Source organism: Marmota monax, unplaced genomic scaffold (assembly GCF_021218885.2).
Source record: "Marmota monax isolate L192 unplaced genomic scaffold, Marmota_monax_Labrador192_F-V1.1 WCK01_AAM20220418_F8-fsc00089, whole genome shotgun sequence".
Classification (NCBI taxonomy): Eukaryota; Metazoa; Chordata; class Mammalia; order Rodentia; family Sciuridae; genus Marmota; species Marmota monax.
Window position 1 is genome coordinate 3,466,211 of NW_026694744.1, and position 25,636 is coordinate 3,491,846.

The 25,636-nt window shown below is 33.5% G+C and overlaps 1 protein-coding gene across 3 annotated transcripts in view; it reads right to left on the bottom strand.

The window, feature by feature from the left end:
• Positions 1-23,143, bottom strand: part of Glra2 (glycine receptor alpha 2) — a 183,873-nt gene extending 160,730 nt beyond the window's left edge. The window contains exons 1-2 of one of the 3 annotated variants that reach the window (XM_046424293.2): positions 22,508-23,143; positions 20,246-20,379 (exon numbers count right to left, since the gene is read on the bottom strand). In XM_046424293.2, the coding sequence (XP_046280249.1) occupies positions 20,246-20,379; positions 22,508-22,575 (202 nt within the window). In that variant the 5' untranslated portion in view covers positions 22,576-23,143. Of the gene's footprint in view, positions 1-20,245; positions 20,380-22,507 lie in introns of those variants that run through there. The other 2 variants (XM_046424294.2, XM_058572571.1) reach the window with 2 other exon arrangements.
• Between the last annotated feature and the right edge of the window lie 2,493 nt (positions 23,144-25,636).

The window sequence follows — 25,636 nt, forward strand, 5'->3', positions numbered from 1 at the left end:
TCCCTCATAAGTTCATAGCTTTTTTCAAAGATGTCATTATGCAATTTATATGGCCTGTTGAATGATGTGACTGATGGATACTTTTAGTTAATAACCTTGAACTGCTATGCTTTATTGTTGAAGCATATAACTTATTCTGGCATTTATATGAAGAGTTGGGTACTGAAGGGCTACCTGCTCACTTGACAATTTATGCACTGTTTATAATGGTATAGTTTTAGTACATGGTCCAAATCCTCATATAATTATTATGTTCTTTGAATCCATGGTGTAATGAGAGAGGCAAATAATTCTATCATGTAAGCATCAATATGCCAATCCATTTCCACTGAGCTCCACAAAAATTTCTTCACCGAAATTACAGTGCTTTAAACAATATATTAGCACCGTTTAAATGAGCTCAATATGGTGGAGGTTATGCTATGGAAGACTCTTCACTTAGAAGAAGCTCTTTGCAAACTCATTTTCACAAGTAGGCAGGATATAAAATGAGTGTGTAATTATCCTATTTGCTGAACCTAGTTGACAAGTAGAAATATGGAATTTTCTGTTTAACATAAATATATTCTCTTACTGAGGAAATTTTTATTTAATGGGCTTCAGGATATTTGCCCCAAGTGTGAAATTCATACATTTTGATAAAAGTGCTGCATGTTATAAACTTGGTTGGCATTTGGTGAAACTATGGAACAGGAAACCACTGCCTGGGTTTCAAGTGGGGATATTTGCTCAGAATATTTGTCTAAAGGATGTGAATAAAAGAGTCATGTGTGCATGATAAACAAATATGAATCTTAGAAATATAGATGCTTCAGGGAAATAAAAGGAACATATATCCCAGACTGTGGGTAATTCCTCCTATTTTGGGAGAGCTAGAGAAAATATGTCTGATAACATAGATTAGTTTGATATGGGTTGAGTTAAATATCCCCCTGGTCACAGAGTGGTTACAAATTCCAAGAAATGGAATGGGGATACTCCAGAGAAAATAAATGCCATGTAGTATGGCAATCTTGTTGCTAACAACTGACCTGAAATTTTAGAGAGAATAATTAGCATTTATCTATAAAAGAAATTCTCTGAACAAAAGGTGAAAACTTTGGTGCCAGGGCTTCCTATTAATAAGGAATTGCACTGGACATGTGTAATATTTTCTTTCAAACAGGGATGCTCTCCTAAATTTTTATATTTCAGGAAGACATTGTATATTTTATGTTAAAAGAAAATCTCAGAGGGCTGTAGCTGTAGCTCAGTGGTAAAGTGATTGCCCCACATGTGTGAGGCACTGGGTTCAATCCTCAGCACCACATACAAAATAAATAGAGATACTGTTTGTTCATCTGCAACTTAAAAAAAGAATATATCAGAATTCTAGGGGAAATGCTATTTTCTTGTTCATAGTCCATAACATCTATAAGTAAAGATTCAGCAATATCAACCCAATATCAATGCCATCATTTGTCCCTTGTAAACGAAGAAGCAGCCATGATATCAGAAGCAAATTATAACTAGGACTCTGAGTTCAGAACTCAGGCTATACAAATCAAAAGTTGAAGACAGAGTAAGCAAATGGTGTGCATGCCAAATAATTTCTTCATAGTTGATTTTTAAAAAAATTTGTAGTTATGTATGGACAGAATGCCTTTATTTTGTTATTTTTATGCAGTACTAAGGATCAAACCCAGTGGCTCACACATGCTAGGCAAGCACTGTGCCACTGAGCTACAGTCCCAGCCAATAGTTGATTTTTATTCATTACCTTTTCTGGGTCTGGTGTATCTAAGACTACAACCCTCAATCACCAGAAAAATTTAATTAGTGTTCCACTCTCTGGATTGCACAGTGCAATACAAGCAATGCTAATGTCATCACTGTGGGCACATTCAATCAGTGTTTTAAATAAAGGATTAAAAGAATAGAACAGTGTGTTGAGCTAAAAGCTAAAGGCATAGAAAACCTATTCAGTGAAATAATGGAATATTTTCCAAACTTTGGCAAATAAATGGACATGCAGATATAGGAGCCATTTAGAACCCCAAATAGACATACCCAGAAAAGAAACTCTCCACAACATATTATAGTTAAACTGCCAAAAGTACATAACCGAGAAAGAATATTTGAAGCTTCAACAGAAAAGTGCCAAGTTACTTATAAAGGCAAATCCTCATCAGAATAACAGCAGATTTTGGGGCTAGGGCTGTAGCTCAGTGGCAGAGCATTTGCCTTGCACAGGTGAGGCACTGTGTTTGATCCTCAGCAACACATAAAAACAATAAACAAAATAAAGATTTTGTTCATGTATAACTAAAAAAAATTTTAAAAAGAATAACAGCAGATTTCTCAGCAAATATTAAAGGCCAGGAGGACATGGAATGATGTACATCAAGCCCTATATTCAGCAAAATTATTCTTCATAATTGAAGAAGAAATAAAAACCTTCCAATATTAGCATAATCTAAAGGAATTTTCATTATCCCCTAAACCAGCACTACAGAAGCTATTTAGAGGAAGCAAGATAAACACAATCATGAGAGCACAAGAAAAAAATAAATCTCACTAAGAGAGTAAGTACAGAAGCAAATGAGAATTAGGAAAGAATCAAATATTATTAATTCAGGAAACCATCAAACACCTAAGATAAATAAGGGAGAAAGGAGCAAACCGATGATTCAAAACATCAAGAAAAAAACAACAAAATGACAAAAACTAGTACATATCTTTCAGTAATAACCCTGAGCATAAATGGTCTTAATTATCTCATTAAAATATACATATTAGCAGCTTGGGTTAAAAAACAAGACCTGAAAGCAGTATGGAGATTCCTTAGAAAACTTGGAATGGAACTACCATTTGACCCAGCTATCCTACTCCTTGGTCTATACTCAGAGGACTTAAAAACAGCATACTACAGTGACACAGCCACTTTAGTGTTTATAGCAGCACAATTCAAAATTGCCAAACTGTGGAACCAATTTTGATGCCCTTCAATAGAGGAATGGATAAAGAAACTGTGGTACATATACACAATGGAATATTACTCAGCATTAAAAGAGAATAAAATTATGGCATTTGTGGGTAAAGGGATGGAGTTGGAGAACATCATGCTAAGCAAAATAAGCCAATCCCAAAAAACCAGGGGCCGAATGTTTTCTCTGATAAGTGGATGCTAATCCATAATGATGGGGGGAAAGCATGGGATAAGTGGAGGAACTTTGGATGGGGAAAAGGGGAGGGGGAAAGGGTAAGGGGATAGGAAAAATGGTGGAATGAGACAGACATCATTACCAATGAAGATAAACTACATATATGATTGCACAAATGGTGTGACTCTACTTCATGTACAACTAGAGAAGCGAAAAATTCTCCATTCATGTACAATGAATGAAAGAGCTTTCTACTGTCATGTATAACTGATTGGAACTAATAAAAAAAAATTAAAAAAAAAGACCTAAAAATTTGTTGTCTACAAAATACTCTTACCCAGCAAAGACATACAAAGAAAGTGAAAGCATGGAAAATAATATTCCAAGCAAATGGAATCCAAAAGCAAGCAGAAATGACTATTCTCACATCTAACAAAATAGACTTCAAGCCAAAATAAGTCAGAAATGACAAAAAAGGGTTATTACATATTGATAAAGGGAGAAATACATCAAGAAGGTATTACAATAATAAATATATATGCACTGAGTATTGGAGCACCCAACTTTATAAAACTAGCACCACAGGACAAAAGGAAGACATAGGCCCTGATCCAGCAATAGTGGGTGTCTTCAAGACCCCACTCTTCCCAGACAAAAAAATCAACAAAGAAGCATCAGTGTTAAATTATACTATATTTCAAGTGGACTTAACAGACATCTACAGATTATTCCATCCAACAACAGAATACATATTTCTTTCATGGGCTCATGGAATATTCTCCAAAATAAATAATATTTTAGCCCATAAATTAAGCCTTAGAAAATACAAAAGTTGAAATAACTTTTTACATCTTATTAGACCTTAATGGAATGACACTAGAAATCAACAATGAAGATAAACTACAGAAATTACCTAAAATATGGAGATTGAACAATACACTTTTGAATGAATAGTGGGTCACTGAATAAATTGAAGGAAAATTGGAAATTAGAATTAAATGAAAATAAACACACCATCAGAACTTATGGGATATAAAAAAAGTAATACCAAGAAGAGAGTTTTTAGCTGAGTGCCTACATTAAAAATATATCTTTAATAAATAACCTAATGATACTCCTCAAGGCCTTATAAAAACCAGAACAAACATATCCAAAAGTGGTAGACAGAACAAACAATAAAGAACAAAGCAGAAATAAATGAAATAGAAACTAAATGAACAACACAAAGATCTATGAAACTAAGAGTAAATTGTTTAAAAAGATAAGCAAAATTGAACTTTAGTCAAACTAGCTCCCCCAAAGAGAGAGAAGGTCAAATTGAATAAAATGACAGATATAAAAGGGGATATTGCAAGAGATACCACTGAAATCCACAAGATCATTTGGGAATACTTTGAAAAAAGTATGTGACAATAAATTATATGACAATAAATTATTAAAAATAGAAGAAATAGATTTTATACCAACCAAAATTAAACCAAGAGATTATAAAAAACCTAAATATATTAATAATAAACAATGAGATTGAAGCAGTAATAAAAAAAAGTATCTCAACAAAGAAGAGTCTATGACTGGATAGATTCAGCAGTGGCTGAATTTTACCAGACTTTTAAATAAAAACTAACCAAAAGGAAAGAATACTTTCAAACTCACTCTGTGAAGCCAGTATAACCCTGCTACCAAAACCTGATAATTATACAACAAAAAAGAAAACTGTAGACTAATATCTGTGATTAAAATATATGCAAAAATCCTCAATAAAGTACAAGCAAATCAAATTCAACAGCATATTAAAAGAGCATATACCATGATCAAGTTGGCTTATTTCAGGGATGCAAGAATGCTTCATCATATACTAATCAATAAATATAATAGAGACAAGAATAAAAATCACATGATCATCTCATTGATCTTAGATGCAGAAAAAGCCTTTGATAAAATTCAACATTATTTCATGATAAAAACCCTGAATAATCTAGATATACAAAGGATCTTACCTCAACGCAATAAAAATTATATTTGGCAAATCCGTAGCCAACATCATTCTGAATGGAGAAAAACTGAAGACATATCCTCTAAAAATCAGAAACAAGGCAAGAATGTCTACTCTCACCTCTCTTATTCAATACAGTACTTCAAATTTTAGGCAGAACAATTAGTCAAGAGAAAGAAATAAAAGAATACAAATATGAAGAGAGGAAGAAAAATTATTCCTGTTTGTAGCTGATATGATTCTATACTTAGAAAACCTTCAAAGTTCAACCCAGAGACTCTAAAGACTCTTAAAACTGATAAACAGATTCAGCAAAGTAGCAGGATACAAAATCAATGTACAAATATCAGTAGCTTTTCTATACACCAATAATGAACTTTATTCATAATAGACTTAAAAATAATTCAGAACAAGCCTAACTAAGAAGGTGAAAGACATCTACAATGAAAATTACACTAAATGGATGGAGTTAGAGAATACAATGCTAAGTGAAGTTAGCCAATCCCCAAATACCAAATGATGAATGTTTTTTTCTGATAAAAGATGCTGATTCATAATGGGGTTGATGGGGGAGCATGGGAGGATTAGATGGACTCTACATAGGGCAAAGGGGTGGGAATGGAATGGAGGGACAAGGGGGTAGAAAAGACAGTGGAATGAGATAGATATCGTTACCCTAAGTATATGTATGAACACATGAATGATTTGATGCTACTTTGTGTACAACCAGAGATATGAAAAATTGTGCTCTGTATATGTAATATGAATTGTAATGCATTCTGCTGTCATATATAACAAATTAGAATAAAAATAAATTAAAAATTAAACTGAAGAAAGAAATTGAACAAGACACTAGAATCTCCCATGATCTCCCATGTTCATGGATTGAGAAAAGTGATATTGTTAAAATGGCCATACTGTTGAAAGTGACCTACAGATTCAATGTAGTTTTTATCAAAATACCAATGACATTCTTCACAGTACTAATATAATTTTAAAAGAATCCTAAAGTTCATATGGAAGTACAATTTATGTGGAATAGCCAAAGAATTCTGAGCAAAAGGGGAAATGATAGAGGTATCACAATACCTAATTTCAAAATATACTACAGAGACGTGTAAAAAAACAAGCAAACAAAAAGCATGTATTGACATAAAACCAGCCTTGTAGCCTAATGGAATAGAACAGAGGATCCAGAAATAGCCCCACATAGTGAAAGGAACTGATGGTTGACAAAGGATTCAAAAGCATTTGTTGTATAAAAACAATTTCTTCAACAAACAGTGCTAGGAAAACTGAATATTCACATGAAAAAGATTGAAACTAGATTCCTAGCTATCACCCTGTACAAAAATGACTCAAATTGGATCAAATGTAAGACCTAAAACATTGAAATTACTAGAGGAAAACACTTCAAGATATAGGCACAGTCAATGTTTCCTTGATTTGAACCCTAATAGGTCAGAAAATAAGAGAATTGACATGTGGGATTTCATCAATCAAAAAGCATCTGCACAGCAAAGGAAACATTCAACATAACAAAGTGACAACAAACAGAATGGAAGAAAACCTTTGCCAGCTATTCATCTGACAAAGTATTAAATCCAGAATATATAATGAGCTCAAAAAACAATCAATACATGTGCAAATGACATGAATAAACACTTCTTGAAATAAATTTAGTACAATGGCCAATAAATATATGAAAAAATTCTCAACATTTTTAGTCATCAGGGAAAAGTAAATAAAAACCATGAAACTTTACCTCTCTCCATTCTGAATGACTATTATCAACAAAATAAAAATTAAAAATGGCCAGTGATGATGTGGAGAAAAAGAGCCCTTATGTACTATTGGTAGGATTGTAAATTAGTATAACCACTATGGAAAAAGTATGGAGATTTCTCTAACATCTGAAAATAGAACTACCATATGATCCAGCTATGCCACTCCTGTGTATGTACCCAAAGGAAATAAAATCAGCACACACAAGAGAAAACTGCATACCCAGGTTTTTTTATGGCACTATTCACAATAGCCAAATATATGACACCAGCCTAGGTGCCCATCAACAGATCAATGAAAAGAAAATATGGTATTATACACAATGGTGTAGTAGCCATAAAGAAGAATAAAATCATGTCAGTTGCATGAAAATAGATGGAACTGGAGGTTATCATGTTAAGTGGAATAAGCCAGACACAGAAAGATAAGTGTCACATGTTTTATATGTGGAAACTAAAACCAAAACAAAAAGATGACCTGAACATAGAAGAGGGAATGTTATGGAATGGGAAGGGGATAGTAGGAAGAGGGGAGAGCGGAAAAGGCAAAAGAGGTTAGTAGGAAGAGTGGATATGATCAAAGTACAATATATACTTGCATGAAAATGTCCCAGTCAAATCCATTAATGTATATAATTAATAGTTGTAAATAATAAAAATAAAGAGTTAATTTGATACAAAATTAGGTGCTTCATCATTGTTGTATGTTCATCCATTAAGTCTAAGGTACCTTCACTATTTCCTCATCCACTACTTCATTATCTATATAGTCATAAGAGTCTGGAAAGACAAATAAGAAGAAAAAAAACATGCTTGCTTTTTTGACACTTTCAGAGAAAGCATAAAAGAAGGACTAGTAAGAAATAACTAATACATATGTTATATTTAAATTCAAAGATATTTCTCCTTTTTCATCCATCTCCACTGAAAACAATTTTCAGTAGTTTTTTGGAATTTTTATAGCTAAGTATATGAAACATTATCATTTTTAAGCAGACCAACAGAATATATTTTAATACTAGTAAATGAGGAGGCTAGTCTTCAATATACAAAAGTTAAGATAAATATTGCATCATGCAATTTTAAATGACAATTTTAGCATAGATTCAAATTTTTAAAATTTCATTTCAAGGAAGTTATGGGGAAAATTCTCAGCAAATAGTTGTGGAAATTGCATGAGCACAAAATTTACCCATTTTTGAAAACTTCCTGAAAAAGAAGCTAGCAATAAAAATATTCTCCCTACAAGTATGAAACTTTGTCATAGCTTCCTGAAGAAATAATGTTTCATGTTCAAAGTTAAAGGCCACTTATTTAAATATGTATTTATGACTCATGTCATGAATCAAGAGACTAAAACAGAAGATTTACATTAGATCAATGTATTTTGTTGTATCAAGTATGTCTTTTTGATGTTTTTTTTTCTCAAAATGTCACCATTTGTTTACTTATTCATATACATTAAACAGTAGATATGTGGCTCACAACAATATTCTAACTCATTGAGTAATTTTTTGTAGGCATCAGAATGCTAATGTTGACCATGTATTAAAATAAAAGCCTCATCTACTGAATGAAGGAAGCTTCTTACTCTAATGAATATTATCTTTCTAGCAGATAATAATATTTTATGTATATTTAGGGTTTCCATCAGTTTTTTCATGGCAATATTTTTTTAGATTTCTGGATTTTTATCAAGACTTCAATTTCCAAATTATCCCATAAAACACTAGTACAACCAGATCAAATGAGTATGGGGGAAACCCCTGTTTAAAAAGTTTTAAAAATATTTATTTGTGTATTTATTTTTACTGTGAGCTTTCTCAATGCTTCTTAATATGGTCATAAATATTGAGTCTCTCTCAGAAGGTATTTTACAGAATTTCGTATATTTATTTTACATTTTAAAAGTTTATGTCAGGAATATTTCTTAGGACTAATGTTTTGAGGAATATCTTTGGCTAAACACTGATCTAAAAAGCATGGTAGCTACTTTTCTAGAAGCAGCCCTTTTACTCATGAATTTGCTACCTCCAAACCAAACACAAGGCAGAAATTATAAATGGCTGATTTCTTCAGTAACCCTCTTGTAAGTTTCCAGGATCTTCCTAGAGAAGAATGACTATCTTGACAGTATTGATTTGATATAAGATATGGTAAACTGTAAAAACTTCTGGACAGAATTAATAATTTCCCAGAGGAGGGACCAATTCTCTAGGAAGATTGAGTCCAACACAATAAGGTCAGGAGGAAAAGGGAAGAATAGAAGTTCACTGGAGTAGTTCATTCAAAGAGGAAAGAAGGGACCAGAGTGGGGATTGGAATAGAGTGAATCAGACATAACTTTCGTATGTTCATATATGAATACACAAAAAGTAAAACTATATCATGTACAACCACAAGAATGGAATCCTAATTAGAATAAATTATACTCCATGTATGTAGAATATGTCAGAATACACTCTACTATCATGTATAGCTAAAAAGAACAACAAAAAATGATTGAGTTCATCTAAGCTATTTTGTGTGAAAATCAATAATTTTCAAAAGAACCTAAGTTATCAATTTAGACTATCAGGACCAGGGACTATCAAAGTTGGAAGTCAACATCTTAGACAAATTCCTTTATTTTATGTATGACGAGTGAATCTCAGAAAGTTTAAGTGGCATATTCCAGGCCACAGCTGTCAAAACAGACATTAGAAGAAATTCTGGGGATTGAATTGGAGCAAATTATATTTCATGCAAATATGATCATGCCAAAATGAACCCCACTATTATGTGTAATACAACAATCATTATATAATAATTATAATAGTGGACTAATAAAAATATTTTTAAAAACTAAAGTTAAAACCAGGCCTCATGAGTCTCAGTTTAGACTTCTTTGTCTTGTGGAATTTCCCCTCTTTATTTGGTAAGGCAATGTGGGCAGGTAGTATCTTGGGAAAAGATACTATAAAGATCATATCAACCTTCAGGGGCAAAATATTCTCATTCTAGCCCTAGAGTTCTTAAATCAGGAAATAATGAATTTTTCAAAACACATATTTCAATCTCCACCCAGAGATTCTGCAGAGGCAGACCTGGAGAGATGTGGGGGCCCAGGATGTACCTTTTAAAAAATGTCTTTTATTTTTTTAAGTGACACATAAAATTTCAAATATTTATGGGATACCACCTGATGTTTCAATAGATGGATACATTGGGTAATGTTGAAATCAGGGTAAGCATATCTATATCCTCTTTTTATTTCTTTGTGGTGAAAACAAGACACGTGGCTCTGAAGCAGTTCTAAAAAACATGCTTTGAGAAATACATATGACTGGTCACTAATTTATTTTCATATTAAATTCTCAAATCTTTGATTTGACATACTTCATACAAAGCCCATCTAGGAAAATCAGAGTTAATTCAAAGTAACAAATAGAACACAAGGAATTCATTGTGAGAATTGTAAAGTATGGTTATTAATTATACTGAATCACATTTTTAAATTTTTTATTGGTTCTTTTTGTTATACATGGCAGTAGAATCCATTTTGATATGATTATACAGGCATGGAATATATCTTATTCTAATTAGGACCGTAGTCTTGTGGATATACACAATGGTGAGGTTCACTGTGGTATATTCATATATGTACATAGGAAAGTTAGGTCAGATACTTTCCACTGTATTTCCTTTTTCTATCTCCCTTCCTTCCCTTCGTTCCCCTCATTCCCCTTTGTCTAACCCACTGAATTTATATTCCTCCTCTACCCCTCTACTAATTATTGTGAGTCAGCATTCACATATCAGAACGTTCAACCTTTGTTTTTTGGAGATTGGCTTATTTCACTTAGCATAACAGTCTCCAGATCCATCTATTTACTGATAAATGACATAAAATCGTTCTTAATGGCTGAGTAATACTCTATTGTGTATATATACCAATTTAACTTGAGTTGTTACAGTGTAATCTGCCAAATATATACAACATTCAGTGTTTAGAGACTCTGGGGTTCAAAGATAAATTAACACATCTCTTCTGAATACATTCAGAAAAGGGGAGGCACAGGATTTTTTAAACTTCAGGAAATAAACTTCAGGGAGGTTTTTTGCCTCCCCTTTCCTAAAATCTCTTTTTGCCCCCTCTTTCCTACTTTTTCTAACAGAATGCCTGAGAAAAGAAGTTTGGACTGCCTTATCAGACATGAAGTAGTTCTTAGGATCAAGATCTTAAAGTATGTAAGTGTAAAAGAGCCGTAACATATCCCATCATGGGGTAGTATGCAGGGAATAACTGTAAGGACAATCATACCAATGTTAGCAAGCATACTAAATCAGAAAGGAAAGTGAAGATAGATCTCCCTCACACTTTCACTCTCCCTCACCTTTCCCCCATCCCCCTCTCTACCTTCTTCTTTCTCTCTCCCTCCTTTTTCTCCCTCCCCACCTCTGTATCCGCCCCCCCCCACACTCACACACCTCAATTTGTTGATTACACCTCTTCCAGTTTTCTGTTTCAGAGTCAGATCTATCACATTACATTATAGTCTCTCTTCTCTGCTTTTGGAGGTAGCATTTATCTATTGGAGTAATTACTCTTTCTTACTTCCCTTTTTCTCAGACTAATAAAGGAAGGCTCACTGAATGTCTCACTGATTTTAGAAATGCCTCCTTAACCACCCAAAGATTGAGAGGTGAATTTGTTGATAAGTTGATATTTTTGCTGGTTATCTTGCATTCCCCACCCAAGAGACACTCTTGTGTTTTCATCAGGATTTGTATCAATGGCCTTTCTTTCTCCATGATCCCTAGATGAATTTAGTCAATAAAAGGTTCCCACAAGAGAATGCAAAGCAGGAGGAAAGCAAGGTGACAATATTTATTCCCTGGCTTTCTCCCTGCTAGGACAACACAGATTGACCACATTGCTTCCCAGTTCCCATTGAGTGGCTTCTCTATTGAGCTGCATTCGGTAGGTTCTGGTAACTATTCCCTTCCTTGCTTCTTCAGATCTATTGATAGTCACAGAATATTCTACCTTTGGGAGTTGGTTTTCCTAAACCTCTCACACCCAGTTGGAGTGTGCCATCTCATTCCTGCAAAGATACTGGATGATTCAGCAAATTATATTCTAGTATTTATTGAAGTGAGATAGTAGTAGTGAAAACTGACATATAAAAACTTCAATTTCTGTTTAGCACTGTATACATAGCACCTAATATGTTCCTTGGCACATAATAACTACTCACTATTTATTGAAGGAATGAAAAATGAACTGTGTGTGTAGTCTCAAATATAATGATATAAAACCTTTCCATGAAACTTTTTATACACACATGTACGCTCACTTGACAGATTTAATCTATTGCTTTCACAGTGCATAGCCAAAAGTGACTTTTTCCCCCTCAAGAAAATATGTAATTCCCATCAGAAAAAAAAAAGAATTATCTTGTATGTCCAGTCACATACAAGATAATTACTTATGTAATTTCCACATTTTTATTTAAAGATGTGTTTTGTTCTTTTGGATGAATGTGTTTATAAAACAGAGCCACCATTTGGTATACTTATGTTCATAATTGATTGGTGGGTACATAAGCCAGGATACGAGTAGGATCCAGCTGCTTTCTTGTATTTGCTTTATGGCTATCTCTTGAATAGACAGACTAGACTCCAAGAAGGTAATCTAGTGACTTTGTTCTTAAATGTCCTTCATACTTTAGTATATCACTTAGAGAACTATTGCTTTTTGTTTTTATTCTTCCGTTAGAGGCTTTCACATGACGGAAACTGACTTAATTGGTCACTAGTGTTCAAAGTAGCCATCTCAGGGAGGAAGGCAATGACCAAATGCAGCATGCCCCGGTTAGGGCAGCCTCTTGGGTATTAACTCCAAGAGGATCTCACAATGCTTCCAAAGATATTTTTGAGGCTTGATCAGATATGTTTTCGTAAGTATTATTTTTATACTGGGGATTGAACTCAGGGGCACTCAACCACTGAGGCACATCCCCAGGCCTTTTTGTATTTTATTTAGATACAGATCTCACTGAGTTGCTAAGTTGCTAAGACTGACTTTGAACTTGAGATCCTCCTGCCTCAGCCTCCCAAGCTGCTAAGATTTCAGGCATGTGCCAACACCCCCAGATCCATAAGTATTTTTAAGATCCTATTCTAAATATTGCCTGATTCAACACACCAAGAAAAAATATTCATTACCATTGAGAACAAACCAATGACTATCTTTTCTCATTCTAAACGTAATTGCTCCAACTGAACACATTATATTGTCCAATGACTAAGGTCAAGGATACCCTGATATTGATGCCATTATCTTTTTTTAAAATGATGTCTCAGATTATCAGCAAAATGAACTGGATTTTTCTTCATGATAAGAAGGAACAACAGGCACTATTGAACTCAGGATAAAATGTTTAGTCTCTTTCAATAATGAAAATTAAAGCTTATAGGTTTACCCAGAATCAACCAATGAATGATGTAATATTTTCTCAAAGATTATAGTCTTCCATTTTGGATGCTGCTAACCTGCCACATCATAAAGATCAAATATTCTCTTTAAAATACTTATTCTAAAATAGGAAGCTAATTCATTAATTTTGTTTAATAAACTTTGTAACTATGGTAACTGGACAAAAAGATACATAAAAATGAAAATCATATTATCTTCAGTTAAATTTAGGGTTTCCCTTTCTACGGACAAGTGAAATTTATTCTGTGCCTTTTACATGGCTTAATTTTTAAATTAATCCAAGCAATTAATCCAGGATGGAATTTGAACAGAGAAATATAATTTCGTCCCACAATGAATCATTACTTTTTCATATTTTGGAATATGAATTACCTTGTTGAGTTGAAAAATTACCCACTGAACTAATAAAAAGAAAACCAACTAAGACATAGGGAATCTACATTGTGGCTACTCTGTTAGGAATAGAAGATGTGAGAATTTTCTAATTCATTTCTTTCCATTTAAAAAAAATCAAACAAATATAAGGACCCAATTACTATGAATGATAAGCTTAAGCAATACATCATGTTATTTATAAAAGAAAAATGGTAGAGTGGTAATAATAATTCACACTATTTATAATAATCATAAAAGAAGCATTCATATGTATGATCTCATTTGATCCTCAGAACAACCCATATGAGGCAGGTAAAAGCAGAAGAAAATTTGAGGCATGGATAGATTGTGAAGACACCTTCTCTCAAAAGTGACTAAATGAGGACATGAATATGAGTCTTTTAGATCTAAGTCTAGGGTTATTTTTACTGTAGCACCCTGTCACCATGAAATGGAAGATAATGACAAAAACTATTGGAATATGCATTGCCAGAGTTCAATAGAATTTTTTGGATACTTTCTTCTTGATGCTACCTCCAATCCCTAACAAATATCTTGTGGACCTGTGGTTGGAGCCTCGTATCTTCAAATATATTGATTGGTATTTATGTGGCACATGAAAAGCTAAAATAAATTGTAACAGCCAGAGGATTTGGGATGTTCAAAAATCTTCATCATAACATTCTTGGACAAAATTGTCATATATAAATTTTCCTTTGTTTCTCTCAGTGTTTCCTTTTAGTAACATTTTCCACCATTTTTATCTCCTATCATCTTGTTCTAGAATGCCTAGAGTCCACGTATTCTTCCTTAATTTCAGACTAGAAATAATGGGGAATGTTTTACATCAGAAAATCAAGCTCCCTGGAATGAAGAGAACTTTGGGAGATGTTAGGTAACAGATGTGTTATAAATGGGCTATGCAAAAAAAGTTATGGAGACAGTGACTGATTAGGCTTATTGCCATTCTGTCATATGGTTTTACTATGAGATAAAACTTCAATGCAAGGACAGAAACAACAGCATTGTTATTATAGCCATGATGGTAGCAAGCTAGTTTGGGAAGTATATTGGGTAGGGAATTTCAAACAAATTTCAAATTTGGGGTATTTGGGGAGCCATATACATGTTATTGAGCTTTAAGTGACACATTAATCTGCAATGGTGTGTCCTGCTACCCAAGAGAGGATTCCTTGACCCTGCCTCTCTGTTAAGTACTTTGCAGCTAATTCGTTTTTTGAATTGAAAATATATGTGATAATCCAAGTTCAAGGAACATGCAGAGAGAAGTACATTTTCTTCCTATCCTTATCCCCCTGCATCCATTTCCGTTTCTCAGAGGTCACCAATGTGTATCTTTCACAGTTAATCTAATGCATGTATAAACATAGTATATGTATGTGTGTGTGTGTGTGTGTGTGTGTGTGTGTATATATATATATATATATATATATATATATATATATAGACATACTATGCATGCATATTTCTCCATATTATATGTACTTTGGAAGCAGATATATAAGCATTCTATATGTACTTTGCAAGTAATTTATAATGATGTATCCTAAAACAAATCCATTCTTTCAGTTGTGAAATTTTATTTCCTCCTTTCTTTTCTCTCTTCCAGTTTCTTCAAAAAACAACCCCACTGATAGTTATCACCTTGTATTCAGTGAAGAACAATTTTTCCCTAACGTAAATGTTGACTCTTGCAATTAGGCTTAGTTCTAGGCCTGTTGAAATGGATGTTATTATCATAATCAAAAGGTAAAACTCATATGCTATATTTATAACCTTTAAAATTTTCACAATAGACAAATCTCTCAGGCTTGACATTTATAAACATCTGAAAACTCCTTTTGCTTTATACTTCCTAACAGTGACTCTGTTTCAACATTGGTTTTGTTTCATTGCTTTTTTCCCATCTCAGTAGTTAAGGGGCAATTTATCTCAAACCTGTTGGTTAATTAAGGGAGATACAGAATAGGAATTCCCCTATGAAGAAGGCAAAATGTTGATCAAGGTGATTTATAATTGAGCCAATTGTTTTCTTCAGGTTCTGATAAAACGACAAATCTCAACATGACCATTGCTTCACCCTTTCAGGTGCCTGAGGACTTTCTACTATATTCTGCCCTCAAGTCTAATGCTTCAGATACTCATTCTATTCCTCTTTCTTTTTTAAAAGTAGAATTTTCCTTATTTTGTTAATGCATTGTAGTTGTACATAATCATGGCATTTTTTGTTACATATTCATACCTACACACAATATAACAATAAAATTTGGCCAATATCATTCTCCAGTATTTCCCCTTTCCCTCTACTTTTCCGTTCCCTTGGTTCCTTTCATCTATTCTGCTGATCTCCCTTTGATTTTCATGAGATCTCCCCCACATGTTTAGTTTTTTCCATTTTCCTCTTAGCTTCCACTTGTCCATTTCTCTTTCATAGGATCTTTGGTAATGTCTTACACCCATGTCCCCCAGAATGATTAAATAAATGGTCACTCTGGGGCTGCATTATTATAAGAGAAGCCTCCTTCCCAAGTGTCCCTGCTAGACATGTGCTCAAGCACCTGCTACAGGGGTTGATATTCACATTTGAACTTAAGCACCACTTAGCTACAGAAAAAAAGAATTGCCAATGGGCAAAACCTGAAAACCTCTGGTTTCATGGAAGAGAAACTAGTTCTACTTATGCCTGAAAAAACTTCTTGAGATACTAACTCATTGAAAATTGCATATATATAAGCATTCTATATGTACTTTGCAAGGTAATTTATAATAATGTATCCTAATATGCTGTAAACCATTTTACATGCAAATGTAGATTTTAATGCCATACATCATACTTTCAGACTTAGGTCTCTAGATGTGGAAAAATTAGTTTGCATGGCATGCTCAAAGAAGTGAAGTGAATAATTATCTCTTGGTATTATCTATTCTATGTCCTAAGCCAAAAACAATACCATAGTGAAACATATTTATTCATATTGGGATGAAATGCAGAATATAAAACTAAGTTAATTTTATTTTCAAGGAAAATTTCATTAAAATAGATAAAGCTTTGTTTCAAAAAGAAAGAGACAGAGCTAATGAATTTTTCCAGCTTTGAGCATTTCAATTAAAAACTTAATGTTTAAAGTGACATTTTCAAGATACAATAATACTGACAAAGGAATATCTGATAGGATGGTGGAATAACACCATGATAAATCAACTAAAACCAGACAAATCACCAAAGAGGGGAAAGGGGCTTCTCTGTTGATGTAGAATCAACATTTACTATGTGTTTTGACTGGGTAATTGTGAGCAGGCATTGCTGCATTTTTATCTGAACTGGGAATTGTGAAAATTTATATTTTGATAAGATTCGATCCATGTCTGTATGGCCCTTATAGATGGAATTCAGTCGACAACTCTGACTCATGACTTTGTTTATATACTTGTGTTTCAGATCATCAAAAAAAGCTATTTTTTTCCTATAGTTTCTAAGAATGTCTCTCAATTACAGAGCCTAAGTCTGAATCATTTCTGGTTTCTTTTTCTAGCTTACATCCATCTTCTTTCATGTATATATGCCCATTATGACATCTTTCAGAGCCCATCAAGGATATAGAGTAGACACACAATATTTTACTGACTTGAAAGTATGCAGAAAAATTCTTTTCAATAAAAATTTATGCATATACATTTATTTCTGTCTTGCCAAGGCCTGGCAACAAGGAAAATAAACATGCTAATATTTAATAAGACTTCTAGAATATTCATTCTCTTTACCTCAACAGTCAATATTTGGCTCTTGCTTTTATTCTTATGGTCAAATTTTGCCCTTATGTGTACTTATTAATCACTGTTGTTGTAAACATTGTCATTATCATGTTTATTATTATCATATCCAATTTGCTTTGGGACATTTATAGGGAGACTACCACTATTCTAGATGCAATTACATATACTGATCATTCTTCTTTTCTGACTACTATACAAAATTTGTCATTTATACATTGCTAAATAATTATGATAAGTATGATAGTGATTTTCCAAGCCTCTGCTTCAAGTTCCCTATTAACTCTGACTTTTATTTCTTTCTCTTCAGTTTAGCTAAGATCATTTTTGTTCACCTGTAAGACTACTGCCAAATTTCTCACCCTCAACTTCTACTACACTAATTGGAAGCATTAATCTTCATAACTGATCTGCATTTCACTCTCTTTTTTGGTCCTTATTTCCTCATTCTGGAGAAAAGGATGACTTATTTTCCTTACACCACAATATCCCATATGCATGCATATATAAATAAGGAGCCTCCCTGTCCTCTCAAATATAGTGTAGAGTGAATCTATCAAACTTAAATATGTAAAATGACCTTATTAGACATATAAAGTTCTATGGGAACACCAAGCAAAGAAATTAATTTTACTCTAAAATAATGAGGAATCTTTTACATTGGAAAATCAAACTCCCCAGAATGAAGGCTATATAAATAAAGTTTATGAAGGAATAGCAGTGTTCACTGAAGTGGAGAGTTAAAGGGACAGGGAGATAAAAGTCAGTGAAGTTCATTAATTTTAGAATCTTAAGTGATATCCATCTCATTTTTCTTTTATCATCATTAAAATATCCTATACTTAGGCCTTCATGTAGTAGATAGATTGCAAAAATGTGGTCATGCTTTGCTAAACTTGACCTTCTTCTTGTTCATGTATCCTTTAGAACCATGATAAATGTCATTTCCAAATGGTGACATCCCCAGAATAGTCAGGAAAAAAAACTAGGAATAATGGCTCATTCTGTGGCCATGTAAAGTAGCAATGGCAACATAGGTATTTGTTTTATTACTCTTTGCACTTTTGAAAAATTATTTCTTGAGAGCAATGAGTAATAACTGCTATCAAACAAAAATGCTCATAAACTTGAACAGTTTGCTGTCTCTAGACCTTATCTATGATTTTTACATGAATAGCTTAATAAGAAATTATCTCTCCATTTCTCCATAGTATTTTATGTATACTTCCTGAGAGTACTTAACTATTTCTATGTAATACTGTAGTATTCATGTAACATCTTCTCTTGCCACACCCTGAAATTTTTTGAGCACACGAACCTGTTTCATATTTCAGTTTTCCAAAGTACCTAGCCATTAGTTCAGACTCAAAAGGTATTGAATAAATGTGTGAATGAGCAATCCCATTGAAAACTGATTCTTGGCTTGTTACTCATATGATTTTATTCCAAATACGGACTTCTAAAACAGTGACCACAAAGTTATAGGAAATGGGATGAACTAGAAGATTTTTTTTTCAGGAAAATTGATCTCTAAACTTAGTTCAGCTTTGTTGCTTGGAAATCTCTAAAATCAAAAGTGCTTGTTTTGCCAAAATTCTGGCATATCTTTATGAAATGTGCCCAAAACTGGATATATTCAGAGGTGTAGCACTTAAAAAAGAAAGGAATTTATAATTTAGTTTTCATGCTTATATTTTCCAATAATGAAAATTAATCAAAACTCAAGGAAAGCAATGAAATTAAGTTGTTAATATACAAAGTCAAAGTGATGCATGAATTACTGCACAACATTTAAAATATTATAGGTTTATACTTTTATAAAATATTATAAATGCTTCATAATACATTATACTAAATTCAACTAAATGACAACTGCCATTTAAAATATGTATTTAAAAACAAAGCATCACAATAATTTTTATTAATAATTTGTTCTTAGTACATTTTTTATTGAGAGTAAAAATAAACCAAATGGATAAAACAGTATCTACAGACTATTAAGTACATTTTTGTAATGTAGAACAAAAACAGAAAACTTCCATTTGCTTCTAATTGAACAAAGAAATTATCTACCATCTTTTACATACGCATTTACAATTCTATAATGTTTGTTATTTCTGAATAAATAATTTCAAATAAGTAATTAAAATGTTTAAACAAGTGGGAATCAAAAATTTCTGTTGTTAGAGCCTCTTCTAACAAAGCCTAAAACTTTTAAAAGGCTTGAAAGTGTATAAAATAGCATATTTTATCTGATATTTAAACTTCACTTTGATTTGATATTTAAAACCAAAACGATATATTTTGGTGTAACCATTGAATTTGTCATGCATCCTGGTAGATGTTTATACAAGTCAAGTCAATCATTTCTTCTTGTATTCACTTCCAGCCACATTTCCACTTAAGACAAAATAGAGACTGTGGCAATAATCTCTGCCATTAGTGTTATTTTTGGAATGAAGCACAAACAAGGAAAGTTTATAAGCATGGCAAGTGACAAATAAAATTTAAGATATTTAAATCATTGAGTGATTTTTAAAATGCTAAAATAAAATGAATACCATACTTGTTGCTTCTGTTTTGCAATAAAAAAAGCCTGAATTTTTTTTTTCCTGAGTAAACTATTCAAATACCTAGGGTTTCTCAAAGCCTTAACATGAGTTTAAGTGGAACATACCTTTAAAATTTGGCCTGATTCTTGCATCATACCCCGATGTCCTGCCCATTAATTTGTCCAAGAAATCTGAAGGAGATAGGGTCTGCGAAGGTTGTTTTCCAGACCTGGAGTCATGGTCTTTGCAGAAAGCCGCCCTAAACACATCATTAACTCTTTTAGAAACAATTTCATTCTCAGCTGCTGAGAACTAATATAGAATGTTTGTATCACATTTTGGTGAAGATATTTCATGTATTAGTAAGAACAAAATAGAAAAATATAAACTCTTTGGTTAACTTCTGAGCTTGTATATGGTCTAAAGTTAACTTTACATGATGAGAAGCATAAATCCATACCTCCCAAGTTTTCAAACTTTAATCATAATATGCTTCAGATGACAATGTACATAGATTCAGGTTGTAGATTCTATGGACATTTAGGTAAAACTATTTATTTGTAGAATTACCAGAGAATTGAAAATGATAATTTTTGAAATTCATGTGATGACTTGAATCATTTTCCCATACTTTAAAAAATTTGTTCCATCATTGCAGCCCTAAATATAAATCCTCTACCTTTCATAAGAAATGTAAGATAGGATGAACACACTAAACACTGCAATTAATTATCATATTGCTTATTTTCTCACATGCTAGATTCTATTTCAGTTATTAGTTATTAGTATTTTCCAATGTGATATCTAAAAGAGAAACTTCATTTGGAATTTTAACTTCATTTAAAAATAGGTCAACAATGATTATGTTTGTTACTTCAATTAATTTATCAGTTGTTATTTATATATGAACACTTAAATTTTCAACTCTCTAATAAAGCATTAATGAAAAAATACTTCTAAGTCATTTTGTCTTTTTCAGTATCAAAAGCACTAAAAGTTGAATGGAAAACCTCTCAGATTTTCATGTCCATGTCAAAAGTAATAAAGAGCTTATAAGAAGAGCATATTTGGTTTGTAATAAATTCTTTCAAAATACATAGTGGTTGACTGAATATGTTTATTTCTTCACTAAAGTATGTATTGTAAAAGCTTTGTTTTCAGTAGTTGAACAATCTTGTTAATTCTAACACTAAGAAAATACCACATTCTTGCCAGTTTTTCAAAGAAGAGGCATTGAATTTAAGTGCAAAGATGATATAAGCATTTGGTAGGAGTTGAAATTGATATAATCATCCAGAAATACTCACATTCCCATATGCAGATTCATCTGATTAATCAAGTATTATTTGATTATGATGGTGGTGGTAGTGATGAAAATGATGATGATGATGATGATGATGATGATTCTAATAAAACCCAGCCTACAATCTTTCTTAATCATAGTAGAAGGTGTGAACCTGAAAGGAACATAGTGGGTTTTCCCAGTATTCATAGCATTATTTCTATGTGTTCAATTTCTCTTGGTTCTGTGAAAAAATACCATAAAATTTGGTGAAAATTAAAGGTAGAGTTCTACACTTTATTATAAGAGTATCTCCTATCTCTTATCTTAGACTCTGCCACTAAATGGCTATTTCATTTACTGGCAATAAAATTAATATTTTGAGATAGCAATTGATTTGACAACTAGTAAATTAGGTAGAAAATGAAAGCATGCAAATAATAATTTCTCACTTATTTTAACTATGCACACTCCACTCGTCATGCAGACATAAGTACAAAGATGTCATATTAATTAAATTTTGGTAGGCAATCAATTTTCAAGTAGACTAAATGGTAGAATTGTGGTAAAAAGAGATATTTGATGTTTCAAGAAAATTCCTGAATTGCAGTTATCAGAGTATGCTTCAAGTTGATGAAATATAATAGAAGTCCCAAGTTGGCTGAGAATTAGGGTTCTCATATATTTTTATATAAAATGAGCATGTTTCTGACAAATTAATTCAATCACTCCACCAGATGAAAAACACTGCACCCATTAATCCCTTTAAAATGACTTCCAAAAGAATTTGAAAGCAAAAATATCAACCTTATATAGAAATGTAAAGGACATGCAACTCATCAGACTATCTTAATATCACATTGGCTGTGGAAATGTGTGTTGAAATGCAGAGTGCAGCTATGCAACATAAAACTTGCTTTTGTGAAAATTTACCACCTTCCCACCATAATTAAGCTTTTTAAATGAACAAAAGAAATCTAACTCTCCTCTATAAAATTAAAGTAATATGATCCAGGGAACAGGAAAAAATTGATAATTGCATGACACTTTCTCTTTCAAACAGTTTCATGTGGAAAATATCAGCATGCAAAGTCGTTTCACCTACCTGAAGTGGTTTGTCTCTAAGAAAAATGCAAACAAGGCTGTCAAAATGTTCACTAGCTGCCGGTTCATTCCTGTTTCTGTGATGCTTGTGGAAAATATCCCGAAATGATTCCAGAAAGAAGCTAGGACAAAGTATCTATTTATTGTCCAGATTCAAAATCTAGCAGGAATCTAGTTTCTTTGAAAATCAAAAAGAAATTTGGGTTTGTACAGTTTTCTGAGAAAAACCAAAAAGTGCCAGTCCTGGGCATCATGGTCAGGTCAAACCGAGGCTCAGGACCATCAGTTAGCCCAGGAAAGACAAAGCCTCAGAACTGATGAATCCCCCAGCTGCTTTTCCTGAATAATAAAAATGCTGCTACCTTAATCGCATCACCATGCAAAGGGGGCTGGTGACAATGCCATGCTGGAAGTCGGGTTGCTGTGGCTTTTGTTTTATATCCTTTCTGTTTAGCAAAGCCCTTTCCTCTAGAAAATGTTATCCTTTAAAAAGAAGTTGTAAATGAGGAAGAAAGGACTCTGCGCGCTGGAGTGTTTGGGGGGAAGAGGGAGAAATTGCTGAGATCCTGTGCTGGAATGAGGGCTACAGAAAAAGACGGAGACGTGATCTTACCCAGCCTATAAATTTCAGCACTCGGACAGCTCCTAGCTCTGAAGTGCGCATGTTTCCTTTTTCAGTAGCTTGGGGCGGGGGTCGGGGAGAGGCATTCATGTGGGGACGTGCCTGCTGTTCAAAGGCAAAGAGTGACTGGCCATTCAGTAAGGGGGTGCTGAAGTGAGCGAGATTATGATAAGGAGAGAGCAGAGGTCAGGGGAGACAGAGGGGGTGAGAAAGGCTGGGGTCTGAGCTTCCTGAAAATGCTAGTCTGCCTGTGGGTGGGCGGGACGGGAGTTTGAAGCAGAAAAGAGAAGGAAATAAGGTTTAGACATGGGGAAGAAAATTAGGGAAACAGAACAGGATTTGGAGTACTGAAATTATAATAAGGGTGTGGGTAGTTCACTTATTATCAGTGGGAACCAGAGGCAAAAGTGAAGCCCTGTGCTGAAAAGGAGGGGATATTACCTTGGTGTAGAGAAGCCCGTGTACAGAAAAAGGTTCATAACAATCGGTAATTTAATTTAGAAGTCCTTTATGCTTTCCTCGCCTCTTGAATGTTTTCATTTCATTTTAGCCGCCTGTTCTCAAAGGATCTACCTCGTTACTAGGGAAAGCCCCTTCCACTGGGCTTTCTTCAGTGGCTCAAAATCTTTGGACATCCTCTTAAGTCAGATTTGTAGAGAAAGGAAAAAAAAAGACAATGGGCCAGCAGGGGGCAGTAGCAATCTTTTCCTGCCCCTGGTTAAAGGTTAGAATAGTGCTCCATGTTAGAAACGGAGGAGAGAGAGAGAGAGAGAGAGAGAGAGAGAGAGACAGACAGACAGACAGACAGACAGACTGACTCTGACTGGGGGGCTTTAGTTTCATCTGTCCATTCCAGATGTTAACCACCAGGAAGGAGGTCATGTAATGAAGTGTAGGTTTTCTCCTATGCTAGAGACTGAAAATAACAAAAGTTTGAGCATAAGAATTAACCTTGCTACTACAAATTAAATTTACAAATTTTATAATTAAGAACAAGAGGAAGGATAGATAATTCAACTGAGCTTTTGGAAAGGGGGAAAGAAAAAATGAATGTCCTACCATGAGTTGGGTGAGGAACTTACTTTTTGTCACCTTAGTCACTCTGGCCTTCCACCAGAAGACTTAATTTTAAAACAAAATAATAGAATTAATTTTTAGTCCATAAATGACTAACTTGTCCTTGGATCAATTTATAACATCCTAGCAGAGTAACAAAGAATTCTATGTTTCTAAAAAGTAAATTCTGAGGGAAAATGCAAGTTATTTTCACCTTTTAATGTTAATATAAATCACCTGAAGATCCTATTGAAATGCAAATTCTGATACAATAGATCTGCCTTGGGACCTGAGTTCTGTATTTCTTACAAGTTTTTAGCTAAAGTTGATGCTGCAGGTTCACAGGTCACACTTTGAATAACAAAGGTGTATATGCCCTTTCACCAGATTTCTATGTCACCAAGACAGAATATTGGAACCTCTTTTTAGATGAAATGCAGCAGCCCAAGCATTCTGCTTACATACAAAATCAGTTCTTTGGATGTGTTTCTTAACTCTCAGTGTCTAGAAAAAGCGATTCAATTTAAAAGAAAAACAGTATGGTCTACTATGAGACATCCCTGAACTACAGCTTCAAATCTGTTCGCTTCCAAATTCATTCACATGGAAACTTTAAACCTGGTTTTATCCCTGCAGTCCTGACCCAAAAAGTTAAATCAATTCCTGGAAATATATTTCTTCAATTAGTGTGCTATATGGAAAAATCACACAAGATTTTTTTGTGCTCAAGATTCTTTCCAAAAGAAAATATAGATGTAAATGAAGAAAAAAAATGATTCATCCCAAATTTAAGATTTTAAAGATGCTTAAAGTAATACATTCTTTTTGAATCAATCTCTTTCAACAACAGAGCCATGTTATTAAGCAGGAACTGGGAAACTTGTGACAAAGGAAGACTCTGGCTAGCAGCATGAAATCACAGCATTATATTATTTTAGAGTTGGAAGGGACTTTAGAGAGGATCTAGTCTGGCCTCCTCCTTTTCTCATCTCTCCTCAATTTGGATTCCAGCCCTTTCAATACACAGAAACAGCTCTCATTAAGTCTGCCAATGAATTCCTTGTAACTGAGGCCAAAGGATATTCTTCTGTTCTCATCTTATTTGACATTTCCATGGTACCTCTTCTTCCTTCTTGAAGTACATCCCATTTGTGACACAGTGAACTCCTAGTTTGCCTCCTATTCTATCTCCTTGGCAGGCATATCCTTTCTATCTAGCCTATAAAAGTTGGGTTTCCTGAAGGATATGTTCTAGACCTTCTCTTCTTCTCACTCTACTCTCTCTTAGATAATAATATAGTTTCTATTGTCTTTTATGAAGATGAACCACAGATATATATTTCTATCCAGACTTATTTATCCAACTGCTTCCTAAACAATTCTTGTTGGATATCTCAAAATCTCCTTAAACTCTTCATATCAAAACCAGACTCATGATAATTCCTCCAAATC